Below are 26,770 nucleotides of genomic sequence, written 5' to 3'. Positions count from 1 at the left end.
AGAGAGAGAGAGAGAGAGAGAGAGAGAGAGAGAGAGAGAGAGAGAGAGAGAGAGAGAGAGAGAGAGAGAGAGAGAGAGAGAGAGAGAGAGAGAGAAAGAGAGAGAGAGAGTCTAAATACAAAAGACAGAGAGGATGGGGGATGCAAATATCATTCCTCAAAATTAAAAAAAAAAAATCAAATCAAATCAAACCAAACCAAACCAAACCAAACCATAGTTGTGAAACACTGCCAGGCATTCCAGATCAAGTGTCGCACGCCAGAAATACCTCGAAAAGCACACAACCACCAACACACACCATCCAGAACCAAACTGATCAAAACGTAAAACAAGCATACCTCTTTACAGAAATCAGAACAAACAAAAGCTGCCGATTCTGTGGCACAAATTGCTATGTTTTTGTTTAAGTTTTCTGAGGTCTGCAAATTATTTCATGACAGCTTTTTCTGTTTCTTGAAAGGGCTAAAAGTGTAACTATCTGTATTTGATATGAAGAGTGGGTTTGCTTTTAAATGAGGATAGGCTTGCATCCTCGTTGGGGGGGCGCAAAGTAATCATCCACATGTACACATCTGTGATTGTAACGTTAAGTCTAAACAGCCATACCTCTACAACTGTCTTCAGTCTACAAAGTGGTACACAAAGTGATAATCAAGTACTACAACACACCGTGATTTACAGACAACTATTATCCTCCCCTCCTGTAAAGCTAACATAGCACTCATGCTTCAGCATGCTGTCCCACTAAGGTGCAAAAATGCAGCTATTGGCTGACACATGACACAGAGAGATGACATAGTACTATATGACGTCATACAGATGACGAGAAAGAGAGTAAACCATGCAGGATACAGCTCTGGAAATAAATGCTGAATGCAGTTAGAGAGGTGATTGGAATGAATGCATAAGAAGTGGTAGTCATAGTTGTTGCACTTGCAGATAGATGCAGTACATTCAGTTATTCAAGTGGCCTTTGAAATGCCATGCGGTAAATGGCTAATCTCATAATCATTTCATTCACCACCTCCCCAATCAATCACAGGATTAGCCAATTGGGTTTTGTCAATTAATCAATCAAGCTCCCTTCAGTAAAGGAGCCCTTCATTTGGGTGTTGGGTGCATTTTATTTAAACTTCTGACGGATGGGGTGGGGGGAGGGGTCATTCAAAGATGATGCCATGTGTACACAACTTACCGTTGCCAGGGAAACGGCGTGAGGACACGCGAGCAGTTACCGTGGAGACTGACAACAACAACAACAACAACATACAAAAATCATCAGGGAAATAGAGAAAACATATGTAAGAAGGAAATGATGAACCAAAGAAACAAAACAAAAAAAAGAAACATAAACAAAACGAGGTAATGAAAAGCAACCCCCACCCTGTGGTAGAGAGGAAGTGATGTAACAGGTCACGTGTCAACAGTCACCTACAAGTATCAGCCATTAGACAACAACCTAACCTCTACTGGTTAAAACCCACTACAAACACAGATCATAAAGGTTGACAAAGGAACAAACAAATGAAAACAGAAAATGTCATAAATTAACATCTAATTAGGGAGGAAAACTACCTGTTTTTAATTCCCAGATTATATTCAACTAACACGTTATCACTCTAAATCACATGTAATCTGGCTCAATGCTACCTGACTACATCACAGGAGGACAGGGAAAATGGACAGAAATATGGGGGGAGGGACAGACAGCAGAAATGTAGGTGCATATGGGGACACACAAAATGAGAGAGACAGACAGACAGACAGACTGGCCTGGTGAAAAAGAGTGGATAGAGATGGAGGGGAACCAATCAAAAAAGAAAAGAAGAGGGAACGACAGTTATCTATTGCATTCTCATCACATGTTCATTCTCTCTCCGCCCTCCATATTTTTAATTCTGCACACCCACACACAGAGACAGAGAAGAGTGCAGGACATTCGAGACCATGCAGAGGAGCCTTGGTAGCAATTCAGATAAAAATTTAAAAAATAAAGAAAAGCGTGATTTTAAAATCAGGAGCCAGAGCAAATGGCAAACGCATGGTGTATTTGATCTCCAAGGCCATTTGCAACTGAAATCTGAGCTCATGCCGACAAATTAAAATAAATAAATAAATAAGTAAAGATGTCACAACAAAATGCACTTCCATGAGGTCTGGTGTTCTTTTTCAGGAGTGGTGGATGCAAGTGTGTGTGTAAAGAAAACTTTTTTTTTTCCATCTCGCAGTCAGTCAAACAGTCAGCTTTTTGAAGCATCAGAAATGACACCACACTTCTCACGGCAGTCTCATTCCCCAAAAACTGCCCCCTGAAAATGCCCCCATCATGCATCAGTCTCTCAACACATCAAACATAAAAAAAAACTGCTACCCAGAGGCACCCACACAATATTAACTGAAAGAGTGAGGAACTCCCAGGATGACATCTGACCTCACGATCCATCCATGCAACATACAGTAGCCTCTCGTAGACACCGGCAAGCACTTTTTTCAGAGGAAAAATAACTGAGAGGCTATTGATTTCCCTTCCATTCATAAACACAACCATAAACCAAAAATGGCCACTCATCATGATCATGGAAGAAGTGATGTTGGTGATGGAAAAGGTGCAGGAAAGTAAAAAACAAATCCTACATGCTGTGACAGAAGCAGATATCGTCAGCAACCCTGTCGCAGTGACGTCTCTCCAGCCATGCCTGTTGTGTAGCCACTCCACCCAGCATGCTTTGCAAACCACACAGCTTTAAGATCAAGGTGCAATGGACAGCCCACAACATCAACAACAAGAAACAGCAACAACAGCATAAACACCGACAGGAAGTGCCGTCAAAAGAGGCATCTGTGTGCGCGGCACCACTGCACCATGCGAATAGTGAAGCCAGAGGGGTTAGAGTTGAACACATACAGCCATCCGGAAACCTCTGGGGCAGAAACGACCAGAACAAACTCATTCTCATAGTCGAACATGGAGGGGAAACAGAGGAGAAAATGGTCACTGTTTCTAAAAAATAAATAAATAAATAAAAAATAAAATTAAAAAAGGAAAGAAAGAAAGAAACAAAAAAACAAAAAGGGGGGCTGGGCATGTGTGATTTACCTCGATTTTACGTCCTTCCACCAGCGTACCGTGAAGCTTCTCCCTCGCTCTCTCTGCATCTGCGCTCGACTCAAACGTTACAAAACCAAAGCCCTGCAAGCAGAGGAGACGGGAAAATGGAAAATGAATGGGAGGGGGAGCGCGAGAAGAGGCTGAAAATAGCTGTTAAATGTTTACTGAGCTCAATCTTGTTCACAAATTTTAGAAATTTTAGTGTCCAACTTCCCACCTTGGATCCCCTCTCATTGAAAATGATCTCGACATCGAGGATTTTGCCAAATTGCTGAAAAGGAGAAAGAAGAAGAGAATGAGGAGGCAGAACAAGCATGTAAGTCCTGTACTGCATCTTGCCATGGGGTGTCAGCGTTGCTCATCCGTGACGAGCTGGCGCCGTGCCAGTGCTGCTAGTCTTTCCTTCCACCACATCTTGCTCTGCACCACATTTTAGAGACATTCCTCTTGCAAAAAAAAAGCTGAGGACAGGGACACGTAATGCTAAATAACCTTTCTAAAACATCCCGAGCTTAATTTTTTTTTTAAGTCAAACACAAGAAAAAAGGATTCCCACATAAAGAAGGGAAATAAACAGCGCTGACGTCACTGGATTGGTCCTTTGACTCATTATTTTTACCAAGTGTGTGTGTTTACTTTTCTGGGTTTTTCTGTTTGTTCTGTTTGTTGTTCTGTGATGATGCAAAGAGAAAAAGGGGGAACATTTTGGTCCACATACCCCAAACATCTGCCGTAAGTCGGGGTCTCGGAAGCGGAAGGGGATGTTGGACACGTGGAGGCGTTTGGGGGTCCCCTTATCCTCTGAGTCGACCCCAGCAGTCCCTCCACCACCTCCTCCTCCTGAGCCAACCCCTGACTGACCATCAATCTGGGAGGACCCATCTGACTGCTGGGACAGAAGGACAGGAAGGGAAGAAAGAGACACAGAGGAGGTGACGAGGGGGAAATCTAAAAAGTGGTCTTCTTGGGTTGAATTCAAAATATTTTAAAACCGAAAATAATTCACATTCAAGAAGCAGCATTTGACAATTGATAAAAAAAAGATATAAATAAATACATATAAATAAATAGCTGCCAATTCAACTTTTGCTTCTATTAATTTGCCTGCCCTGTACTGTAAATCCCCATCAGTACGACACGTTACAATTTTAGTCCCGTATAGTTTTATCTTTTGATTATTCATTTGTTTTAGATTTTGTCTGTGTTTTTTCAATTTTGATATATGAAGCACTTTGGGCTGCAATCAACCTTCAGCGGTGTGGAGCACAGAAAAATCAAGCAACTGACACTAGCACTTTTAGAAATATTACAGTGGCAGAAATAATTGTTAGTAAGCTACGAGGTTTACAGTGTTGATCAGTGTTGGAAGATTTCCCATCCCCGTTTTCTGTCTCTCAAAGCTGACGTTAAGCAAGCAGTTCAAACAGCTCTGAAGCGCATTTCCTGAATATGTGTAACAGGCGTGTTGAAGCAAGTCGCCCAATCAACGTGTTTCTCCAGCTTCATGTTAGCCTACAGTACACCTTTATCAGCTCTATACAGGGAGGTTCACAGATTTTGAACAAAAACAGGACAATCAGATCTGTGATTGGCATACAGCTGGCAGTAAGCTGGCTATCTGCATTAGCATTAGAAGAAAGTCAGACTGGTACATCCAAGTGACTTGCTATTATTAATATTATTTTGTCTATAACACATATTCCTCCACACACTCTCGCTCTCTGCGCCCTCTCAAGGCAAAGACCTGATGTGGGCTGCACACAGAGGAAGAGGTTGGCACTCACTTGAGCACTGAGGGTGTTGGCAGCGTTGGCGGCGCTGTTCGCTGCTCCGCCAGCTTCCACGGGGCCCTGGACGGCCCCGGCTGCGTACAAGCTGCCCCCGTAATCCAGGGCCAGGCCGTTCTGGGGGGGCGGCGGCGGAGGTGGAGGGAACGCGGAGAAAGGTGGTGGTACGAGACCCTCCTGACCGCCAGCACTATCCTGAGAGCCCTGTTGGTAGAAAGAAAGACAGAAGAAGAAAGACAGAAGTGAGGCGCGAGTGAAAGCTAAAGTCGACGGCTGGCAAATTTCCACAGTATATTTCAATGAGAGCATCGTCTGACTACACAGAGACAACTTTCCCGGGAGCTTCAGTCTAAAAGTCATACAAGCATTGATATTATATTTCCATTTTCATGTATGTGTGTGTGTGTGTGTGTGTGTGTGTGTGTGTGTCTAAACGTGCGCATGCATCTACACCTCCTACCCATTAAATATTCAATGCAGCCACATCTATTATTGAGGGTCAGGTGCCTCCATTCTGAGAGTGTTGTACAATAGTGAGTGTCCAACGCCTGCACACACACTCACAAACGCCTCTGCACACAAACCACCTTTGACACGCAAACACCCACACACCTTAACGCTCACACACAGACCAACTGTTAGGAGAGAAACCTGCCCAAGTATTTTGTGCATTGTTACCCTAGAAAATTACAGAAAGTTACTGACATTAGTGTGCAAAGGAGGACAATACAGACACCCACACGCACATGGTGAAACACAACACAGGCAGTAGCACAACACACACTCACTCACTCACTCACTCACACACACACACACACATTCCTTGTTGTTGAAGTGGGGCATGGATACCCTAAATGGTAATAGTTAGAGGGCAGTGTGAGACAGCAGGGACGGCAGAGAAAAGGGGGGGATGGACGATAAAGGGTGATGACTGATAGAAGAGGCATGGCCTGCCTGTGATCCACGGCTCCAACAGATAAACCAACCATCACTGTCCTTTAGATCTTTTTATAACTCGCCATTAACTGTGCAGGATGGCCAATCAATTCAAGACTGTGACACAGAGAGAAAATCTTTTGGTTTGATCTGTTGACATTGACATTACAATGCCTTTACAAGAGTCGACAGTCATGCTCTCTGAGGCTATACTTAGTCAACTGAATGCTAACGTCAGCATTTAGTTAACATGCTCACACTGACACAGTGTTTGGGAGGTACGATATTAACCGTGTCCATCATCAGCTTAGTATGTCATTATGTGAACATTTAATTAGAAAACTAAGCGAATTAAACACCAAAAGTTGAGCTGAGGCAGATGAGAATATTGTTAGTTCTACTGGTTTTTGGTCATAAACCAAAATATGGACAGATTCAGATTTTGACCTAGAAATTGAACAAAAAGAAAATCATATCTTTTCATAATGTAGACATGTTAAAAAAAAAAAAATCATCAAAAACACTCAAAAATAAATCAACAAACAAAAATAAATCGATAATGTAAAAGACAACAGCTGTGAAACAAGTTTGGGATTAATTATAGTAATGAGTAAATTATAAATTACAATTATTATTCTCCTTAATCTCATTGTTCTCATTTGTCTTCAGTTCTCCTCCTACTTATAGTCACCATTATCTAACTAATCATCATCATTGTTATCATTAATATTAGCAGGAGTAGAGACAGTAGAATCGCTAAAAGCCACCAGTAATAATAATTTATTGGCAAAGGTAAAATTCTGTGTCTTTTTTCTTCTCCACCAAAATGGATATCACCAAAACACTTCATGCTTACAAGACCTCTGTTTGGCTACATTCACTACGGTTGTGTGTGTGTGTGTGTGTGTGTGTGTGTGTGTGTGTGTGTGTGTGTGCATGTATGTGTGGATGCGCACGTGAGTGACAGACTGCAGCGATGCCCATCTGAGTTGCACAATAGATCTCTGTCCCTTTGGGAGTGTTAAAAGTGTGTGGGAGGGAGAGGGAGTGTGTGTGTGTGTGTGTGTGTGTGTGTGTGTGTGAGCCATCTGTCTCCCAGCTTTTGACCTTTCTCAGCGTCACACCTGTGACACAATAGCCGGGCCCCTCGACTCAGTGGCAAACCAGGTGATGCACTCGGTCAACATCGATATTGCGACATGGGAGCAGCTACTGCAGATACATGCAGGTACATGAGCGGTGAATACAACTAGATTACAAGACTCAAAATAACTTTCTATAACAGGTATAGAGGTCAGACAATATTTTAACATTTAGAGTACTTTTTTTTTAGTATTTATTTATCCTGAACACCACATTTTTTAACAAAGCACATCACGTATCACACATCAATCCTCAATTAAAAATAAAATATAAATAAATAAATCAAATAAAAGTGATGTGTCGAGCCATAATGAAACTGATAACACACATATTTTTATGCGTCCAGATTTATTTGTTTAAATAATGTAACTTAGTGAAAACTGCAGCGTCGGTTATCTTCGCTCAGCCTCAGCGCAACACTGCAAATCTGTGGCACAAACCTGACGTTAATCACCTACATCTTCAAGTATCGCTATTCACGGGTATAAACAAAAGAAAATTTAATTTGCCATAGGAAACTACTGTACCTTCAGGCTGTTCCTCTCTTTCCTTTCATTTCCTTTTCTTTTTTTTTTTACACATATAAGAGCAAAAGGGAACAGTATCAGCTGCTTTAAGAGAAACTGCTTTGAACTCAGATTTTAATGACTGCAGCACCGCTCTGCCTAATTTCAGCGTGGTAACCACAGCCAGCAATCCTGTTATCTCAGTCCCTCCTCTCCATCATAGCATACATACGTACATGTTTATTATTAATCTCAAAGCAGTGCTGCCGTCTTTTTTCCACTCACACGTCCTTTTTTCATACCTTCATTCCTCAATTGTCTTTCTGCCAGGTGAAGAAACTCCACCTCAGCCAGAATAGAAACCACGTTCTCAATCTTCAGTGCCTAGCCCCTCGAGCGATACAGCCGCCAGATTACTGACCACAGAGTCCAAGTTTAACTTCATTCACATTTCCAAACAGCAGCTGTGTCCACTCCTCTAAACCCTGCAGCTGTATGAACCTCTTCCAATCTTGTCCACAAGCCTTCAAATTAAGATTTTCACTATGTAATAACAGCCCTCACATCCTCGCCTTCCTGTCCTGCCTTGGTTTCACAAAGCAGCGCTGTCGTCTCATACCTTAGTGCTCTATGATGTTCAATGCTCATTATTTGCACAGGCTGTTATGGCCAATATGTCCTGTGACTGTTTGGATTGTATAATAAGAATATGCAAACAAAGGTCTGCAAAATCTCTATCAGTCCTGAGTTTTCAGCTTAAAGAAATGTCATTTAACAGCATGCAGAATAAACTGTATAGGATGGATACTGATTTCGAGGTGTTTCTGTTTCCTTTTCATTTGTTTTCGCTTTAGCTGTAAACATAGATTCTAAATAATGAAGAAAAGCTTTAAAATAGAAAAGTAAATTGTTATTATGTAAAGAGCTTCCTCTTTGTTGTAAACACTGTTACATCACAGATGGTAATAATGTGAACATGAGCTGAAATCCACTGATGAGACATCCTGAATTCATTATGTTTGCTCGATTCAGAGAGACAGCAAATGAGAGCAAACACAAGAAAATTAGTTGGTTTAGATTAGGCTTTTAACTGGAGGAGGCAAAATACATTATATGCTAAATGACACACCGGATGGCTTCATCTTTCATCAGCCCATCCTAATTAACAGCACCTGCAAAGGCAAAAAATAGCGGTTGGAGCTAGTCGTTCTGGGTCAGCAGGTAAGAGCTAACCTGGAAGACAAAACAGAAACAGAGAAACTAGACCTGCTCCCGGTGTCTTGCTAGAAAGGGAAAGTTGATCACATAGGTTGGGTCAAATGGTGAAATGGGGAAAGTAGAGCAGGGACGTTTCACTGTCAATATTTTGTGGTGATGATACAATTCTGTGTATACATGCAGGGACAGCCTCAAACAGTTCATTATGAACAGGGCTGTTCCAATATGAAAATGCCTTGGACACTGCATAAAATGCTACACTGGGTATCAGTGAGTAGAAAAGCCTATTTACTGACCCAATACTAAGTAATTTATTTAATAAAAACAAGGCCTTACATCCCAGAAATGTTACCTTACACCTTTATACAACTTAACATAATTCCTTCTGCACGAGTAGCCATCTTTGAAATGGTACCTGTGAAACTAATTACATTCCCATCTGCCTCTGCTGAACTTTGTGCTGATTAGCAATGGTAAGCATAACAGGCTAAACTAAAATGGTGAACATCAGCATGCTGAAGTCTTGAGCTCAAGAGACACGTTCACACACGATCTGAGAGAGGCCGTCACACAGAACGGGAGATGGGTGATGAAAATAAGAAAACAGTTGTGTAAAAAAATGAAAAACAATGACCAGCGAGTCACACATTATTTAACCTTCCAGTGACGTTCAGTCTTGTTTAAAATCTCACGCTATCGTTTTATGCAAGCCACATACTGCAAAGTTAATTGCCTTCATGGGACAATAAGCGTGGATCTGGGCCATTAAACAAGAACGAAAGAAGTAAACTGTGGGAAAACCTTAATCAGGGATCTCCCTACCTTAATGGCTGCTACACAGAATTTTGCTGACTGCATGAAAGAGAAAGAGCACAAAAATGTTACTTTTTCGTCAAATTTGTTAGGAAAACTACCCTCCTACTCTACATCAAAATGTTCAACATGGCTCCAGTGTTGTCGAATTTGAGTCCCAACATTGATGACTCAAGATACAACTCACTCAACTACAGATGAGTCAGCCTTGGACTTGACAAGTTGTGATGCAACTCAAACAGAATGATAGTGCTTTGGATTTTAATAATGCACTCTTGGGAGCTGAGGTTTTTATATCTTGGCTGCAACACTATATATTATTTCCACAGTCTATAGCACTGATGAGATTACATCCCTATCAATCATAACATCCTCCTCATTGTTGTTGCTCATGCACAGAAACAGACTACAGCCTAGCAGGAGAATGGACAACCCCGGCTGTTGCTGCTCCTTCTGCCAGACCAAAATAGAAGCGCGAATACGAGCCAAAAACAACCTTGTATTTGTGTTCAACGATTGGCCTTTTCAGAGGAGATCCGTTTTAGCCGCATCTCAACAGCCCTCTCTCTACCTGAAAGCCCAGTATCTACAAAAATAGTGTGTGTCTGCGTGCTGCTTTTTTCCCCCCCTCCCTTTCAAACCGTCGAGTTATGGGCATTTTGCTGACTGCGAGTGGCCTTTGTGCTCCGCATCAGGATAAAAGCACCTGCTGAATAAATGCACATAGATAGCAGGATAAGAGGAGGAACACTGTAACAAAAGAGGAAGGCCATTCTTGGTCAATTTGAAGAGAAACTCTGCCCTGTAGACAAACCGTACGCTGCACATTTGAGCCAGCACTTAAGTTTGTGTATGTTTTGTTTGTGTTACACGTGTGTGTGGTCAGCTTGTGTATGTTTGTGTGTCCGCTCCCCTGGCGTTAAGGCGTTAGGCTTTAAGGTTTGTGTAAGTGCATGCGTTGGCCAGGCAAAGCCAGTGAGTCAGAGTGTAGCTGTAGCTGGCTTACTTTCGGGTCAGTTAGCAGCAGCAAGTGTGTCTGAGAAGGCACGTTATAAAATGTGTAGTCTGCAGCAGTCTCACTACACTACAGCAGGAGAGAAGAGGATAACTAGGGCAGCATTGGGTCATTTCACATGAATAATGACATTTCAGCATCTTACTTTCTCGGGCCTCCAGCCATTAGTCTATAGACTAATTCAACAAACTTGACGATGGAAAATGTGATTCATGCTGTTAGCAGTGGCTCACACTTTGGCTCAATAATGGCATTTACTGGAGAAGTTGTGTTCAGCTCAGATCTTGGCTCTTGACTCTGTGATGATGTTACCCAAGCTGCAAACAGCTGGAAAAACATTTACGGTGTGTGTGTGTGTGTTTGTGTGTGTGGCATACCGATGAGCCAGGAGACACCCTGTTGTTAAATTATTCCATCCCACGTCAGCCCCTCCTTCTCCATCACTCTTCCTCCTCCCCCCCTTGCTCTTCTTCTCCACTCCTCTTGCTGCTGTTCTCCCTTTCCTCCCACTCTCTCTGCTGTGTGCTTCGCTTCTTTACGCTTCATAAAATCCAGACGGGACCCTTGCATACGTCCCGCCTCCCCCACGCATGTCAATCAAGCCCATTTGCTTCGTAGCAACAGGATATCAGCGCTGCCTGTGGCTCCTCCTCCCACACGCTTCTCCATCTCCTTATAGGGTAACATGTCTGCTTGTCAAACAAATCCCTCCCAGTTTACACCCCCCTCCACTTCATCCGTTTCCTTGTAGGGTTTCACATATGATTCCCCTTCCTCGCACGCCATTTCTGGGAGACTCCCCATCAGCACACATGTGCAGGGTTGCAAACACGATCACGGACTTTCCCTGTCATCGCTCCACTAGCTGTGTCAATGGTCCGTTCGGCTCCACTGCAGCATTTTATGAAAGGTAAACACTCCAAAACAAAAGGACGATGACATTATTTGTCCACATATTCCTCAGTAAAAACACACACACACTTTCCCGGATAAACACACGTGCAGGTGAACAAACGCAGAGGCAGACGTGTATTTACTCAACACAGGCACGCCTCTTCCAATACATTAGGTATGACCATGAAACGAGTCAGTCTTGTTTAGAGCTCAGGCCATAATGCAACACTCATCTGCTTGTCCAGTGTGCTCTTAACAACGTCCACAAGCCAGCTGTAGGACGGTGTTGTCACTGTCAACCGTACCATCCCGAGAGTCAGCGAGGGCAATCCCAATCCATTTCAAAACCAGGCTGTTTGTTTTAGAGATGCAAATAGCTTTTGGAGAAGCACATAATCGTTACGGCAACCCCAGGTTTGGGCAACCACCTCTCTCTCTCTCTCTGTTTTTAGACGCATAGTGCAAAAGGTGTTTACCTCACATGGCTCTCCCGACGACGCTTTCCCCGCGCCTCGAACCATCCAACAATCTGCACAAAATGAATGACTCATGCAAGTTGCCACGGCAACACGGCTCATCGGGATCATTTAACAACCATCATTGTGTGAACCCTGTAAAAGATCAATAACAAGGTTTGGGGAGGGTAGGAGGTGGAGGAGTTGAAACCTCTCGACCCGATTTCAGTTTATGCAAGCGTGGCAGAGTGTGAGAGCGTGTGTCCGTGTGTGTGTGTGCGCGCGCGCAGGCCTATGCGTAGCTTTGTAGCAGGTAGGCGTCTCTCCCTCGCCTCGGGGCACATGCTTAGGTGCGGCTTGAGAAAATACTTCAGCCTTTTGCACCCAAACTGCTACTGCTACCGTCTCTCTCACCGCAAGGGCCAAAACTATTAGCATACAGTGACACTGTGAAGGAGCTAATAAATGACCCTCGTCATAAGTCAACTCTGGGCACTTACACACACTCGCTGTAACTGCAAAGTCAGCTCCGGAGTCAGAAATTGCATCACTGAGCAAACTAGCTGTCCAACAGCTGAATCTCCGCGTTGCTCTCCAATCTCTTTTAACTGCTCTGATTTGTCCATCTCTGCATAATTTCAGTTCCTTCATCCACGGGCTTCCCTGGTAACTGCCAGAGGGTGTCCTGTCACCTTAAAAATCAATTTTCTACTCTCCTGTTCCCATTCTCTCTCCCTCTCTCTCTCTTTCTGAACCCATCCCCCTCTTCCAGGGGCTCTTGGAGGAAAACATTGAGATAACAGCTGCCAGGGCCCCAGGGAGAGCAAGAGGAGGGAGAAAAGAGGTCAAACAGTAAAGAGAGCAGGAATCCAAGGTATAGCTCAAAGAGAAGCACACACGCAAAGACAGGAAGAAACACATACACAAACACACACACTCAGAAAGAGAGAGAGAGAGAGAGAGCCTGACTCACAGCAAATGAAATGATATGAACGTGACACTTCATGCACCAACTTTGCAGCCCGCTGTGTGCTTGAGCTTCTGTGTGTTTGTGAAATGTGTGACACAGAAATTACAGTGAGGAGGTGTTGTTAGCTGAATAGAAGAGACGCATAAGGAAGAAGAGAGGCTGAGAAGGAAAGAGGGAGCAAGAAAAGAAAAGGACAGAGACAACTGTTCTGGGGACACCTGTCCCTTTCACTCACGGGCTTCAGCAATGTACAGAGACAGCTGCAGAGGCAATAAAGAAGAAAGACTTTTTCACTTACCTCTCCTCCCCCTATTCCTTCACTGTTTCCACTCTTTCGCCTCAGAAATGTCAAAAGACTTCGCTGCTCGACTGCTACATCCAGCTGCACAGACTAACACGCTGTACTGTATGTTCACATGGATTCTTCTGAGCATACATAATACATGGCAGAGCAGAGTTTCTGGCAGTGGCAGCTCTTGATGTTCAGAATGCGTGCGCTTCTAGCTCTGGGCAGGAGAACAGATGCCACAACAACAGCGTGCAAATAATACATGGCCGCTCGTGCATTTCACCGTGGCGAATCATAATTGTGGCGATACAATCTCCTGCCTGTATCTCGCTGTCATCTACGCCTACTACGCTAGTCTCAGTGTTTATATCCCTCACAGCGACTGGCCGACGAGGTAATAACGAGAGTCTGAAACACCCTGAGCGGACCACTCCAGTAAAGGGGTCAAGCAGAGTCCTCATCTGTTAGTGGTTAATTAACATTTCATGCTCAATGACAGCGCTGCCCCGCTCCCGACGCCGCTTCATGTACAGTGGAGCCCGATGCCGTGGTGAACAGATACAGCAGACGCGTACACAAGAGGCGGATATGAAAAGATATGAAGATAAACACTCACCGACAACACAGAAGGATAGTACAGTCCCATCATCGTATTGTGTGCAACAACTCAAACTGTCGTCGCTCCTCTCTCCTCTCCCTCTCCCTCTCCCTCTCTCTCGCTCTAGCTCTCTCTCTCTCTCTCTTTCTCTCTCTCTGGCTCGCTTTCTCTCCCTCTCTCAGAGCCTGTGTCACCTCACCAGCTCAGTCTCTCTTGTCTGTCTCACAGATTCAAAATCTCCCTCTCTCTGCCCCCGCTCGCTCTGTCTGCCATGCCAATCCCCGCTCCCTTCCTCCCTCCCTCTCCCTCCCCCTTCCCCCACCTCCTCCTCCTCCTCCTCTGCTGGCCTCTGTCCCTGTCACTCTCCCTCGCTTGCTTACGTGCTTGCTTTCTTTCCTTTCCCCTCTCTCTCTCTCTCTCTCTTCTTCTCTGTCTCCCACTCGCTCTTTTCTTTCCCTCTCCCACTCGCTCGTTCCTTTCCCTCTACCCCCAGCCTTCTGTTTTGCTGCTGTGCCCTCGCCTGCTCATCTCTGCTGTCTTCTTCTCAAGTCCTCCTCCTCCTCCTCGCTCACCCAGATAGCCTGACGCCTCCCCCCTCCTACTTCTCTGCCTCTGTCACACCTGCAAACTTTCCCCTCCCCTCTGCTTCCCTCTCATGTCGCAGTCCCTCCTTCCCCTCTCTCTCTTTCTTCTTCTGTTCTCTTTCTCCATGTAGGTGAGTTAACTGGGCCTGCTGGCACCACTGGGAGAGGAAATGAAGACGATGCGTCTTTCGCTCTCCTCGTCCCTTTCAAACAGGCACCGTGTTACGTAAATATGTATATTTTTATGTTTGTCTCGTGTTTGAACACTTCTCGGTAAAAGTCACGACTGCACTCGAACCTAGTAACAACCCCATAACACCTCCGGCACACCTCAACGCCGAATATTAAAAGGGACCATTCATGTTGACAAATAATTATCACGCTATTCTACAACTGACCTCAACTTTAGGCAGCATTTTAAAGGCTTTGGTTTTGTCTCGTCCACCTTGAACAGGAAAACGGGCTTTGAGCAGCTAACTCTTTCAGAAAATGCAACAGAAGACACCGAACAAACCGTGGGCTGAGAGTATTCATTGTGTCACATTATTTCAAAATAAGAATAAATAAAACAGTCAACAGTGTATTCCAACATGGCAGTACTGAAGTCATACATCAGTATTTGTCTGAAGCGTGACATGTAATACACGCTTGTATCGTTTCCAATGAACCCCTGTGTGTGGGTAAACAATTCACGTGTTGCACTGTAAAGACGGGCTCTACCAGCAACAATGAAAACTACTTAAAATTCTAGAGCCAGTTTCACAGAGTAAACAATGAAATATTAATATTAAAATATTGGCAATAACATAATTTGATGTAAAGTTTAAATATACGCGAGACAGTGAGAACACACCCTCCTCTGCCCTCTTAAATATGTCTTTGAATTATTGTTCCTTATGCATAGAAAAACTAAAATAATTTGATGCACCATAAAGTACTGCAAATTAGACAATTTCAAGGTGTTCAGAGCTCTTTTTGGGTCACATCAGGGTTAGGGTTAGGGTTTACATTAGTTTTTCCTCCTGTGGTCTGAGGGCAAAAAGTAAAAAAAAAACAACAACAACAACAAAAAACTTGCTAACCATTGGTGCATCTGTCGCCCTAAACATTCAACTTTTAGTCATGTCGACTATTTAGTATGAATGCACAGCCGAATGTTACATTCATAGATCAGTTCGGTGCTACCACTACCTCTCATTCTCCAGGTGCCAAATATCGCACAACATCTTGTGACTTTTTCCTCATCAGCCCTGTCACATTTGAATAAGGCCCCAAACGATTCTACTTTAACAGATGGATGAAGCCAGCAAAGTTTCATATCTCGTGTCTGAAAAGGGGCTTGTCCCTCTCTCTCTCACTCTGTCTTCACACATCAGGCCTCTGCTGCTCTCCAGGCGCTTCCTTTCAGGAAGAGCCTTTGATCGCATCATTCTCACACCGTTGTTGACAGTTTAGCACCTCTGTGTTGTGGGAGCCTCCGCTGCCCGCCATTGTTTTCTTCCTCTCTCTTTTTCCTGGTCAGAGGCCAGTTCACACTTCAGAATCCCCCAAGTAGTCCTTGACTTGACTCTCTTTACATCCCAACAAGAGACAGCTTGCACTAGGTTAACACTCTATCTTTAATGATTACTCCTCAGACATCATCATTCAGAAGGAAATGGTTCAAAGATGCATCGTCTTACAGTGGAATGAATCCTGGCTAATTGGCTTCCACTAAAATGTGCAACAGACAGCCAGGGAAAAAAAAAATCCCATACCGAAGCAATTAAGAGCATACAAGTGAAGGCTTATGACAGATAAAGTGCAGATAAACAGCCAGAGGTTGTTGGGCATCACAGGGAGCGAGGGATGAGGGGATTACGGGCAGAGCATGAGAGGATGAGTGGTTGAACAGAGGATGATCGCAGGATTAACCACATAAACTGAGCAGTCTAATAGCAGAATCACCAGGCTAATACAAACACGAGTAAATGGGCTGTAGTCTTACTCACACGCAAAATACAATACAGTTGGGTCCTGTTACATGGGTGTGTATTAGAGTTTGCTTGAGGACAGGAAACAGAAACATCTGTGTGTTTAGCAACCTTAAAAGAAAAAAAAATGCGTTCTATTCAAAACATCAAAGCTGGTCAATAACGCAGCTGATTGACAAGAATTAAAAGAAGGGTAGTGGGAGGGTAAGACCGGAAGAGTGAAGGTACGGAGGCATGTCGTCTTCTACACGACTGACAAATTATAATCTACACCCCCACCTTGTGGTTTAGAGAGCATCACAGAGCCATGTTAATGCCATATGAATGCTGCATCCGGATGGAAGAGAAATATCAGAAGTCCGGATGTTTGAATATAATAATGGATGGATTTCTTGGAAGTCTGAGAAAAAAAATTGAATCCTTACCTGACTATGAGACGGGTAGCCATGGTAAAGGGTCAAAGGGTCGTTGTTCTGAAAGAGAGGAGAGCAGATTTTTGGATACATGGTCAATTATTTGCAAAGCAAGACAAGATTAAGACTGTAGAGTAGAATGCACTTTCATTTACTGACGCAGTCCTCGTTCTTGCAAGCCCTCCATATTTGACTTTACAGCTCTGTGGTGTTACTGACTCCTAATCAAATTAACTCCACCGGTGACACACTCATGCTATCTCCTCCAGAGTTTTCCACCCAGCGGATCTTTTGTCTGCTTGTGAAGGCAGCGCGATAACGGGGGCGAGTGAGATCATCCGAGCGGGAGATGAAAGACGGGCAGAAAAGAACGAGTGTCACCACGGCTCTTAAATCATAAATGGGTCAGGAGTGTCAGCGAGCATTAAGCCCCATTGGTGTGAAACGGCATCATGAGCCCTGATGCAGTCTCCAACACATTCCACTCGAGGTTCTGGCAGCGGAAAGCAAAGACGGATACATCAAACATCTGGTGAGTTAATTACAGTTAAGATGCATTAAAAAGAAACCCATTTTGTTTGAAGCCAAATATTAAAACAGAAATCACGTCCCTTCTCCCTGAAATAGTTTGTCACTCACTTTATTTGTACTCATAACACTGTGTTCCAGCTTTTATGCTAATGTATCCACTAAAAAGGGAGCTTTTCACAGCAATTACAACTTGTTCAGAAGGGGGAAAACAGATTTGCCTGTCTCTGGCTTCATATCACTAGATTATAAAACAACTCCGCTCCTCCCTCCGCTTTCTGTCCTCCCCCTCGATCTTCCTTTCATCTGGAACCAATGTCCCTCATCTGCTCTGTCCCCAAGGGGAACACTTTGCTCTGCGCGCTTCACAGCTTGAGTTCGCCTGATTAATACTGTAGCCATCTAACTCTGGACCTCATGGGGGCATTTCACTAAAAACTATGCACAATGTTTCCAAAGAGGCTTGGCTGGGGAGGCGAGGAGGGGGGAGAGGAAGTGTCTTCGTGATCGAAAACTGCAGTTTGAGCGAGTCTATCTCAGAGCCAAAAATGTACTTAGTGAACTGGCTTTGGGAGGTAGAAGCTCTAAATAATGAATCACCTCTTAGAGGCTTGAATAACATGAATAAAGCATAAACCTTATTTTACAGTGAGGCCAAACTCTAAACTCAACGCAGCAAAAAGATGGAGTAGAGGAGGATCAAAACACCCCCCCCCCCCCCCCCCTCAAAAAAAAGAAGACTTTACAAAAAAGGGGTGGAAACAAAAAATAAAGACAATATGCTGGGGCAGTACACTGTGTCAGGGTGAGGGGGGAGGTGTTGTTCTAACATCTGGAATTCATATTTGCAAGAGGCCGAGGGAGGAACCAGAGCTGGAAATACAACGGGAAATGGACAGCAATGAAAAAAAAAAACAAAAAACAGAGATGGAGAGAGCAAAGACAATGACTCATACATGAGCAGAGTCATGTGCTTAATTTCCTTAAGGAACTGGGAGGAATGAGAGAGGGAGGGCTGCTCAAGATGAAGGCTCACTCTCAACACTGCATTACACGAGAAACAAAAAGATTTTGCACTCAACGCGCTGAAAGTTAATCACGGTTCGACCTTTTTTTTTCGTGACAAATGAAGCACAGCTGATTCTCGGCTGGGGGTGGTGATGGTGGTGGCGGTGGTGGTGGGTTTGGGGGGTGGGGAGGGTAAAACAAGACAGGGGAAGACCGGGTGAGCAATCAGGAGAAAGTAACAAAATGACTTGAAGTCAACAGATGGCGAAGAGGAGAGGAGGGGTGAGGAGAGACTAACTGGGGGGTGGAGGAGGGGCAGGAGGGGGGTTGCTCTGTGATATTAAAATTTGGAGAAAAAAAAGGGCTGACAAGCTCTGTTGCCTCCCAAGTTTCTCCTTCACGCCATCCTTTCACAAGATGACAGTAATCTCTTTTACACATGAACCCCGCTACTCCCTCTCCAAAAACTACAGGAGGTGTTAGGTGTGTGTGTGTGTGTGTGTGATTGTTTAGTAAGTGTGTGTGCTGTCTAATTTGGTCACAAGACTCATGTCTATTCCTATCGTGCCTTGGGACTGCTGCTCTTCTGAGGAGGAGTAGAGGAGGAACTACATTTCACTGCTCTGAGAGTCATCCTACCTAACTGCAAAGCAGGGCACTCCATACACTCAGGAGGATGTGAATCCATTTCATCCACAGAGCACTTATGTGCTAAGCCTCCAGTCGGCCAGATGATCTGAAGTTTATTTTCCCTCAATGTACTTCAAATCCCTCCGACATTCTACAGTAAACCTACTCATGGTTTATCAAGGGGGTGTTGACTGCAGTCAAAGCGGACTGTGGAGGCCACCTTGAAAGCTCGGGAATAACAATAATAATAATAATGATAATAAAAACAATAATAATATAGCAGTATTGTCTGCTAAATCACATGATCAAACTGATCATCCCTACACTGATCCGCATCTCAAGATAAAACTGCAATTTTTATTCTCCAATGAATTTCACATCTGAATAGAGAACATTAGAATTTGTAATTATTTACTGCACAATGACAACTGCCCCTCATGACATCATTATTTCAACACTGAAACTTGAGTCTGATACTAAACTACTGACAGCAATGTTGAGTTTCTTTTCCATTTTTTGGTAGAATTTTTTGTCTGCTGTCCAGTTTCGACATTTTAAACTGATTATGAAAGAACTGTTTATCAAAGAGGCAGCTGAACTGAAGCACTGAAAACATATGGTCAAAGTATGTAACAATGATGATATTTATACATAATCTCAAGCATTTTACGCGAAATAAGGCAACAGCTGCTCTTCCATTATCAGTCTCCAGGATATTTCCTTCATTCACCAATTCATCATTTTCATCTAAGCTCAGAGCCCAAACTTGTTTTTTCTGTCTGATTAACACCCCAAATGTACTCAATTTAGTTTTCATAAATGCCAAAAAATTATTATCATTGCAGAGGCTGGAAAAGAAGATTTTTGGGGCACAAAAATAATTAAAACAATCACTTAATTATCACTAAAGCTGGGATTTTTAACGTCTCATCATCTCAGTTCTAATAATTTTCTGTTTTGTAATTTCTTAATTACAGTTTCTATTTTTCAGTTGATGTCTTCATATTTATACACGGTATACAGTGATGTCCAGTACACAGTGTTTTAATTTACCAGCCAGTAATACCTCAAATATATATATAAATATATATATATATATACTACATCTACATCTACTACGTCTTTAAGTAAATACATTTTTATAAACAGCATCAAACTGCAGGAGTAACAAATCACTTAACAGCAATTGATATGTGGGGATAACTACACTTTAAGGTTGTTGAATCAATCAATACTTCAATACCACGTGTTTAAAACAGCACGGCATCTGTAATTTTTTTTTTTTAAAAAAAGAAAAAAATTGTCTCATTTTATGCAGCTAGGACTTTTTTTCCTTTTTGCTGTGGTATCTAATAAGGTATCAAATATCATTTTTATAATACTTGCATTGAGGTTTAAAATTCTGGTATCATGGCAACATTTTCTACACTTTAAGCACATTAAATCTTCCCCGGAACAAAGCACCAAAACACGCAGGCTTCTCTCTCGCTTGTCTCCCTCAAACATAATTCAGTCAGCAGACCTCAGCCAGCAATTTATCACAGAAAAACAGGGGCCCAAAAACTAAATAAAAATTCTTAACTCGCAGCAGAAGTACATTTTTCTTGCTGACGTTTTCATTCTATTTCAGTGCTGGGGCTGAGATGAAAAGTACAGAGGGGTGATCCACCTACATTAACGTCCGAGTCAAGTCATTTGTCCTCGGCGCTGTCACCCCAGGCAAGGCCTTATTAAGTTAGAGAGAGCCCCTGTTCCTGCACAGAGTGACAACAAAACACGGGCCGCTCAGCAGCATGCCGGATGGATATGGAAGCTGACAACCTCCTCTCAACATTTCCCAAAATCTGGGCTGAAGATGCAGTGTGTTGTTATGAATCCCCCCCGTCATCCTGAAAAATGCAGGACTACCCTGCCGCAGCACTGGAATGCAAAATAGACTGAAAATGTGCTGTCCTTTTTCTATTGGGTGCACTCCAGTTGGTGGTCAATTCAGCAACTTTAGATTCATTTAAAATCCATACTGCCGGATGTGGACCAGGAGGTCAGCAGTTAGTTAAAATGAGCAGCATTTGAGCTCACTGTGTGAAATGCACTCGGGAGCTTTAGTCGCCCCTGATAGCTGAGCATTCAGTCATGTACTGCATGCTGCAATGATTTATACATGCACTGCTGCTCTGCGAAAACTTTGCAGATTTGACTTGACGGCGCATTTCCACCCCCGCACTGCAATGACATCACAGCCTAATGAGAAAAGCAGCGATGTCAATAGCCAAATGGGAAGGATCCCGTTAATGGTACAAATGGATTGCTCTTTTACCACAACCACACCCTATTGTTGGCTGCTCTGCTGCAGGTCAGAGTTCAACTCCAGCCGTGATGCCAGCAATAAATGGATTCTAAAGGAAAAGAAAGAAAAAAAAAAAAACAAGGATGGAGGAAGGGAGACGAGGTGCTTAATGGGAGCCAGGGAGCCGTTTGCTGTAATATTTTCCATCCTTTACCCTCCTCTGCAGATTAGCTTTGCAGAAGTGCTCGTGTGCATTTTTATAGATCTTTCTTTGAAAGCCGAGTGCTCCGATTTAAAAGTAGGAAAATTGAATGTCACTCAATCCAGTTTGCTTTCAGAATATGAACGGTGTCACTGAGTTCGGGGAATAAAAACACGTCGCAGTGTTTTATATATACACAGTGGGAAAGGAAGGGTGACAGTTGTTATGTGTGTGTGTGGGGGGGGCACAGACAACAGTGGAAAAACAGTGTATATAGTGGGAATTTTCTTAAAGGTTTTAAAACCCACAAATTCCCATTCAGTAGAGCTTTTGCAAACATGAAACACAATTTTAGGGTTGCAGACTGTTTTCATTATCACTTAATCTGCTAGTTATTCACTTGATTCATCATTTAGTCTACAAATCACAGTCCAAGGTGTCATTTTCAAATTTCTTATTTTGTCTGACCCACAGCCCAGAACCGAAAAAAAAATATCCATATACAATATATATATAATATATGTAATATACAATGAAATAAAACAGCCAAAAGCAGAAAATATTAACATCTGAGAGGCTGAGAGGCAGGAAACAGCAATATTTTTTGCTACTTTGCTTAAAAAAAAGACAATACATGATGATGAGTCAATCTGACAATAGCTACAGATTATTTTTCAGTCGTTCAACTAATCGACTAAGCTGCGTTGTCCGAATGTAAGTGTGTGCGTATGTGCATAGCATGTGTGTTTTATAAATCCTCTGCCTTTGATAAGGATCTCAGGATCAGTGTGGTTATAATGCCCCCTCCAGTATGAGATGTGATCCCATTAGCTGGAAACAAAGCCTCTTTACTGCCAGTGATAGGGCAAATCTGTTCCTGCACCAGCTGAGAGAGAGAGAGAGAGAGAGAGAGAGAGAGGAAGGGGGGAGGAGGGGGAGGAGGGGGAGGAGGGGGGCAATTCTCATGCTCTCATTTCCGGACTGTCCAGCCAGCTCACGTTCAATACGTTTTAGAGGGATGAAGCTATTGATCTGTACTTCTCTATACCCCACACAAACACACACACACACACACTTCCACTCACATCTGTTTTTAAGTGCATTACGTTCTCAAGCCTGTCAGTCAGCACTCATGGACGGCATGAAGACATAAAGCCAGCCAAGTAGTTTTTCCAAACAGGAGCAAACAGGCCACTTCACCTCCATTACTGCCCGTTCAATGGCAGAGAGATAGCTTTCTGTCCTCCAATGGAGTGCTTTACCCTACATAATACGCCATAATGATGTCCAGAGCATCCTCCTGCCCATCTGTGTCGCTCTATTAAGGAATATTTGACCAATTTTGGACCAGTGGATGTGGGGGGGCAGCAAATCGATTTTACTGACATTGAAAAAAAAAACGAGGTTAGGAGAGTTTGTCACATTTGCTGATCCAATCACAGAGTAACAGGCCAAACACTGCAGCGGATTAGAGCAGGGGTGTGAAAATCAGGGTCATTAGAGGTGTGGGGTGATTGCGCGCCATAAAACTCGGTGTCTTTGTTTACCTCCAATATCCCCCCACTCCTCTGAACACTGACATCAATTTCCATTCAGGACCAAATGTTATCCTCACCATTATGCCACAAGGCAGATGGCTTTTTTTCCTAACAAAAGGTCAAGTTTGTTTACATTCCCCCACCCTCTCATGGGACTCTGTTTGGGCTTTACAATATTCATAGAACAGGAGATGCTCTTTGGCGGGTTTTGAAGCAACAGGGTGTAGGAGCGTCAATGTAACGACCCACTGGACAGACTTGATACTAGTTGGACTCTTTCAGTCCCTCCTTAAACCCTACCTCAATGTCTGTAGCCATGTTACATTGAAGCCAGTAGCCACCACCGTGGATTATATTGTTACCAATGCAGTCTCCTGTTAAAACTGAATCAACAGCATGCAGAGTCGTTCACAGCTGTGAAACGTGGTGGTATTTCCTGCAGTGCTGGTAATGCATTGAGTTGGGTCTATGGTGGGCCATTCAGGGCCCTTCAGCTGCAGCTACAAATAACCAAACATCAGCTGAGAATTGTCCACATGAACAGACTGTGAATGCAACCACGACAGAACAACTGATTATTTAAACGATAAATGCACTCAAATGTTGTCCCCATGCACAAAAACACCAAGAGTCCCTGGCACCACGCCTGTATTCTCATGACTGCATTACTGTGTGTACAAAAGAGCCCCCCTTCCTCACCTGACCAACCTCGCCGAGCCCTCCTGAGCCGTCGATCCGGGGACGCTTACACTCAGCCCCGGACGAGTCCACCAGAGCCGCCGCTGTCTGTCCGTCGGGCTCCGGGTCTCCACGCTTCATGCCCCGGACAACTGCAGGAGCGCCGCCCGCGTTGGGATGCACCCCGGCCATGGTGTCCAGCTCTCTCTCCCGGTCCATGAGACCCCGGGACACAGGCAGCATGATGGATGCAACGTCGGTCGACATTAACATTTAAAAATCTTCTTTTGTCCCCTGTCCAAGCTAAACTGGGGTGGAAACAGACTAACGTTGTAGGCTACCTAATCGTGTGCACCTTTGTGCTTAAAGCCAGTCTGAAGCAGTTAAAACAATCTTTCAACGCTGCCAAGTAGCCTTTAATGTGTTTTCTACTGGGCCTTAAAGGCAACCCTTCCTTCAGAGTTGATGTATCTGGAAATGTTTTGGCTCCCTGGTTAAGGAATTGGATCTAAACGCGACAAAACACAGCGGCTCAAATCGTCCATTAAAATATTCGCAGTTTGTCAGATTAATTTCCAGCTATGTAGCCCCTCTGTTTGCTGACCGCGTATTTATTTACTGCGGGGCTGCCTAAGAGGCCTACGTTATTTCATATCATAACAAACCAATTAAATAAACACCGATCAAAACAATGGCTCTTGAGCATAGCCTACCGCCCAATTTCCATTTGCCCAGAGCCTTTTTTTTCTTTTTTCTGTCCTCTCTACGGGAGCCGTCTGTGTTTTAGGAGCACAACATCAACATCCTACCGCAACCTCAAGACGAAAAAAACCCCTCCAACATGTCTTCCCCGTCGCCTTTTCCTCTCCTGTCTATTAGCCACAGACTTGCAGCACAGAGCAGAGGTTCACTGAAAGTCAATCCTCGTCAGGAGCTTTCTCTTCCCCCCATGTTAGTCCGCAAGTCTGCGTTAAACGAAAAAGACGATTTCAGCCCTTAAAAAAATACAACAAACGGACGGACGGAGGGGCTGCGGTGTTTCCTTCTCTCTCTCTCTCTCTCTCTCTCGCCTATTATTTTCTTTCCTCTCTCCGTTTTCCCGGTGTGATCTTATAGCGTGTGTGTTGCAGAAAGGAAATTGTCCTCCCTCCCTCCCTCCCTCCTTCTCTCCTCCTCCTCCTCCTCCTCCTACTCTCTCGGTGTAGTCATTCCCCTCCTCCTATCTTCCGCTCTCCGTTTGAACGCCGAGCCAGGCAGCCATGCAGCCTGCAAATACACGCAGTGTGCCGCAGTGCTTCCATACATTTCACTGAGGGGAGGTGTGTGTGTGTGAGAGAGAGAGGGGTGGGGGGAGTGTGTGTGTGTGTGTGTGTGTGTGTGTGTGTGTGTGTGTGGGGGGGGGGGGGGGTTATACGGCCCCACTTCAACCCTTGAACCAAGCGCTCCTTTTTTCACTTGCACGGTTTAGAAATATTTCTAAATAATACAGCGGAGTTTCTCCGTCGTTCACGGTGAACAGAATACCAGAGGGTGGGCTTACTCATCAGGTCCAGCTCTAGAAGGTTTCATTCCTAACTCATTACACAACCAACACACAGGCCAAGGTCTTCACACAAGCCCAGCTGTGAGTCATGCAGCATGGAGTACCTTCTGTTCCTCTGGCATTTTTATTGCTTGGATGACACCCAGTGGTCAAAGGCTACCATGGGAGGCACAGACTTCAAAAGACAACTTTGCTGTAGCAAATTATAATGCAAGGAAAAGCAGATTTGATCCTTCTCCCTCTTGACTTGCAGGGTTTTAAATGGGTTGAAGGGTCCGTGTGCAATAGTCCCTCCTCCTTGTAAACAAATGATCCACTCTGACATGCAAGCCCACATTAAAGCAACAGTTCAACATTTTTGGGGAATATGCTTATTCTTTGTCTTGCTGAGAAATAGCAGAGGACATCGATAACATTCTTGTGTACTCTTGTGTCTGTTACATGCAAGGCCACAGCCAGAAGATGGCTAGTCGGGCTTAGCATAAAGACTGGAAATAGGGGAAATAGGCAGCTTCCCAGCACCTCTAAAGCTCACGAATTAACACACTTTGTCTTGTTTAATTCCTGTAAAAATGACAAGATGTAGTTCATATGACTTCAGGATCAGGTCACTGCTTCCTGCTAATAAATAGTAGCACACCGTGGTGGACTCAGGCTGTCTGAGGGCCAGGGATGGGAATAACAACACACACAAGTCATGTTGCATTTATGGTGAAACAGTTACAAATCTTGGTTAAATTTAAAATTGTTTCCTTATGCGACACAGATTTTGTAACTTGTACACATCTGTAATAAAGCACAGGGAACATTTAACAATTTTGAGAAACTTTATAACATTCTTACATACTGAGCCACCACATTGGGGACTTTGTCATGTTTTATCTGTCACTGAGGCATCCAAGAGTGTAAACAACATCTTTGAACATGGGGGCAACAGGGCACTTGCTGTAAATCTGTATCTGATGTTTATATTTTTAACCTGTGAAACATGTAAAGACTCTTTGGGTGATGTGAACTATAAATACACTAAAACTTCTGCAATATGTGGCTGGATTACCAGACAGGAACTAACCCAGAGCAACATAAGCCCCAGGTCCGCTGTACTTCAGGTTTGTGGTAAGTTGAATAACATTATATGAGGAAACCAAAAGAAAAAAAAAATTACTGACCTAATTGGAGCCTTTATGGCTGGTCTTACTTTATTACCAGAACTTGAACCTTCATCTTGAAGAGAAACCCAATTTCAGATCATTTGATTTTAGGCTTAAACAGTTTATAATCCTAAATGAATGTGCTTAATCAAGTTACCACACAACAACCTGGCCGTGACACAGAATGTGAAGAAGAAAGGAATACAGTAAACATACCAAAGTATTCTTAAGCTCCCTTTCAGATTCCCATATTGGTGTGTTTTATCTCATTTCCCTCTGTCATACACTGGTTACATGTAAAACCGACAGTCTGCTTGCCCAAACTTGTATACTTTTATTGCTGAAAACCTACCAAGCCGGCCAGTCTCAGTCTCAGTTATGCTGAGTCCACAAGAGCCAAATGTTCATGTAAACAGCGCTGGCTCCCACCTTTTGATGGGAGTGCCACTTCCTGCTGTAAAACCTAGTGGCTGCAAGCTTAGGAACAAACACACATTCTCAG

General features: G+C 43.7%; 1 protein-coding gene across 6 annotated transcripts in view; it reads right to left on the bottom strand.

Annotated features, from left to right (window-relative positions):
* rbfox2 (RNA binding fox-1 homolog 2) overlaps positions 1-24,728 on the bottom strand; it is a 33,472-nt gene extending 8,744 nt beyond the window's left edge. For 4 of the 6 annotated variants that reach the window (XR_006845340.1, XR_006845339.1, XM_046412075.1 and 1 more), the window contains exons 1-6: positions 23,596-24,728; positions 16,716-16,763; positions 4,894-5,100; positions 3,828-3,998; positions 3,327-3,380; positions 3,098-3,190 (exon numbers count right to left, since the gene is read on the bottom strand). Coding sequence is in view for 4 of the 6 variants with exons in the window: in XM_046412075.1 (XP_046268031.1) it covers positions 3,098-3,190; positions 3,327-3,380; positions 3,828-3,998; positions 4,894-5,100; positions 16,716-16,763; positions 23,596-23,847 (825 nt within the window). In the remaining 2 variants the exon portion in view is untranslated. Of the gene's footprint in view, positions 1-3,097; positions 3,191-3,326; positions 3,381-3,827; positions 3,999-4,893; positions 5,101-13,751; positions 13,902-16,715; positions 16,764-23,595 lie in introns of those variants that run through there. The other 2 variants (XM_046412084.1, XM_046412110.1) reach the window with 2 other exon arrangements.
* Between the last annotated feature and the right edge of the window lie 2,042 nt (positions 24,729-26,770).

This window comes from Scatophagus argus, chromosome 2, assembly GCF_020382885.2.
Source record: "Scatophagus argus isolate fScaArg1 chromosome 2, fScaArg1.pri, whole genome shotgun sequence".
In the NCBI taxonomy this organism is placed as follows: domain Eukaryota; kingdom Metazoa; phylum Chordata; class Actinopteri; family Scatophagidae; genus Scatophagus; species Scatophagus argus.
The sequence above is the reverse complement of the archived record's forward strand: the minus strand, read 5'-3'. Positions and strand labels throughout refer to the sequence as shown.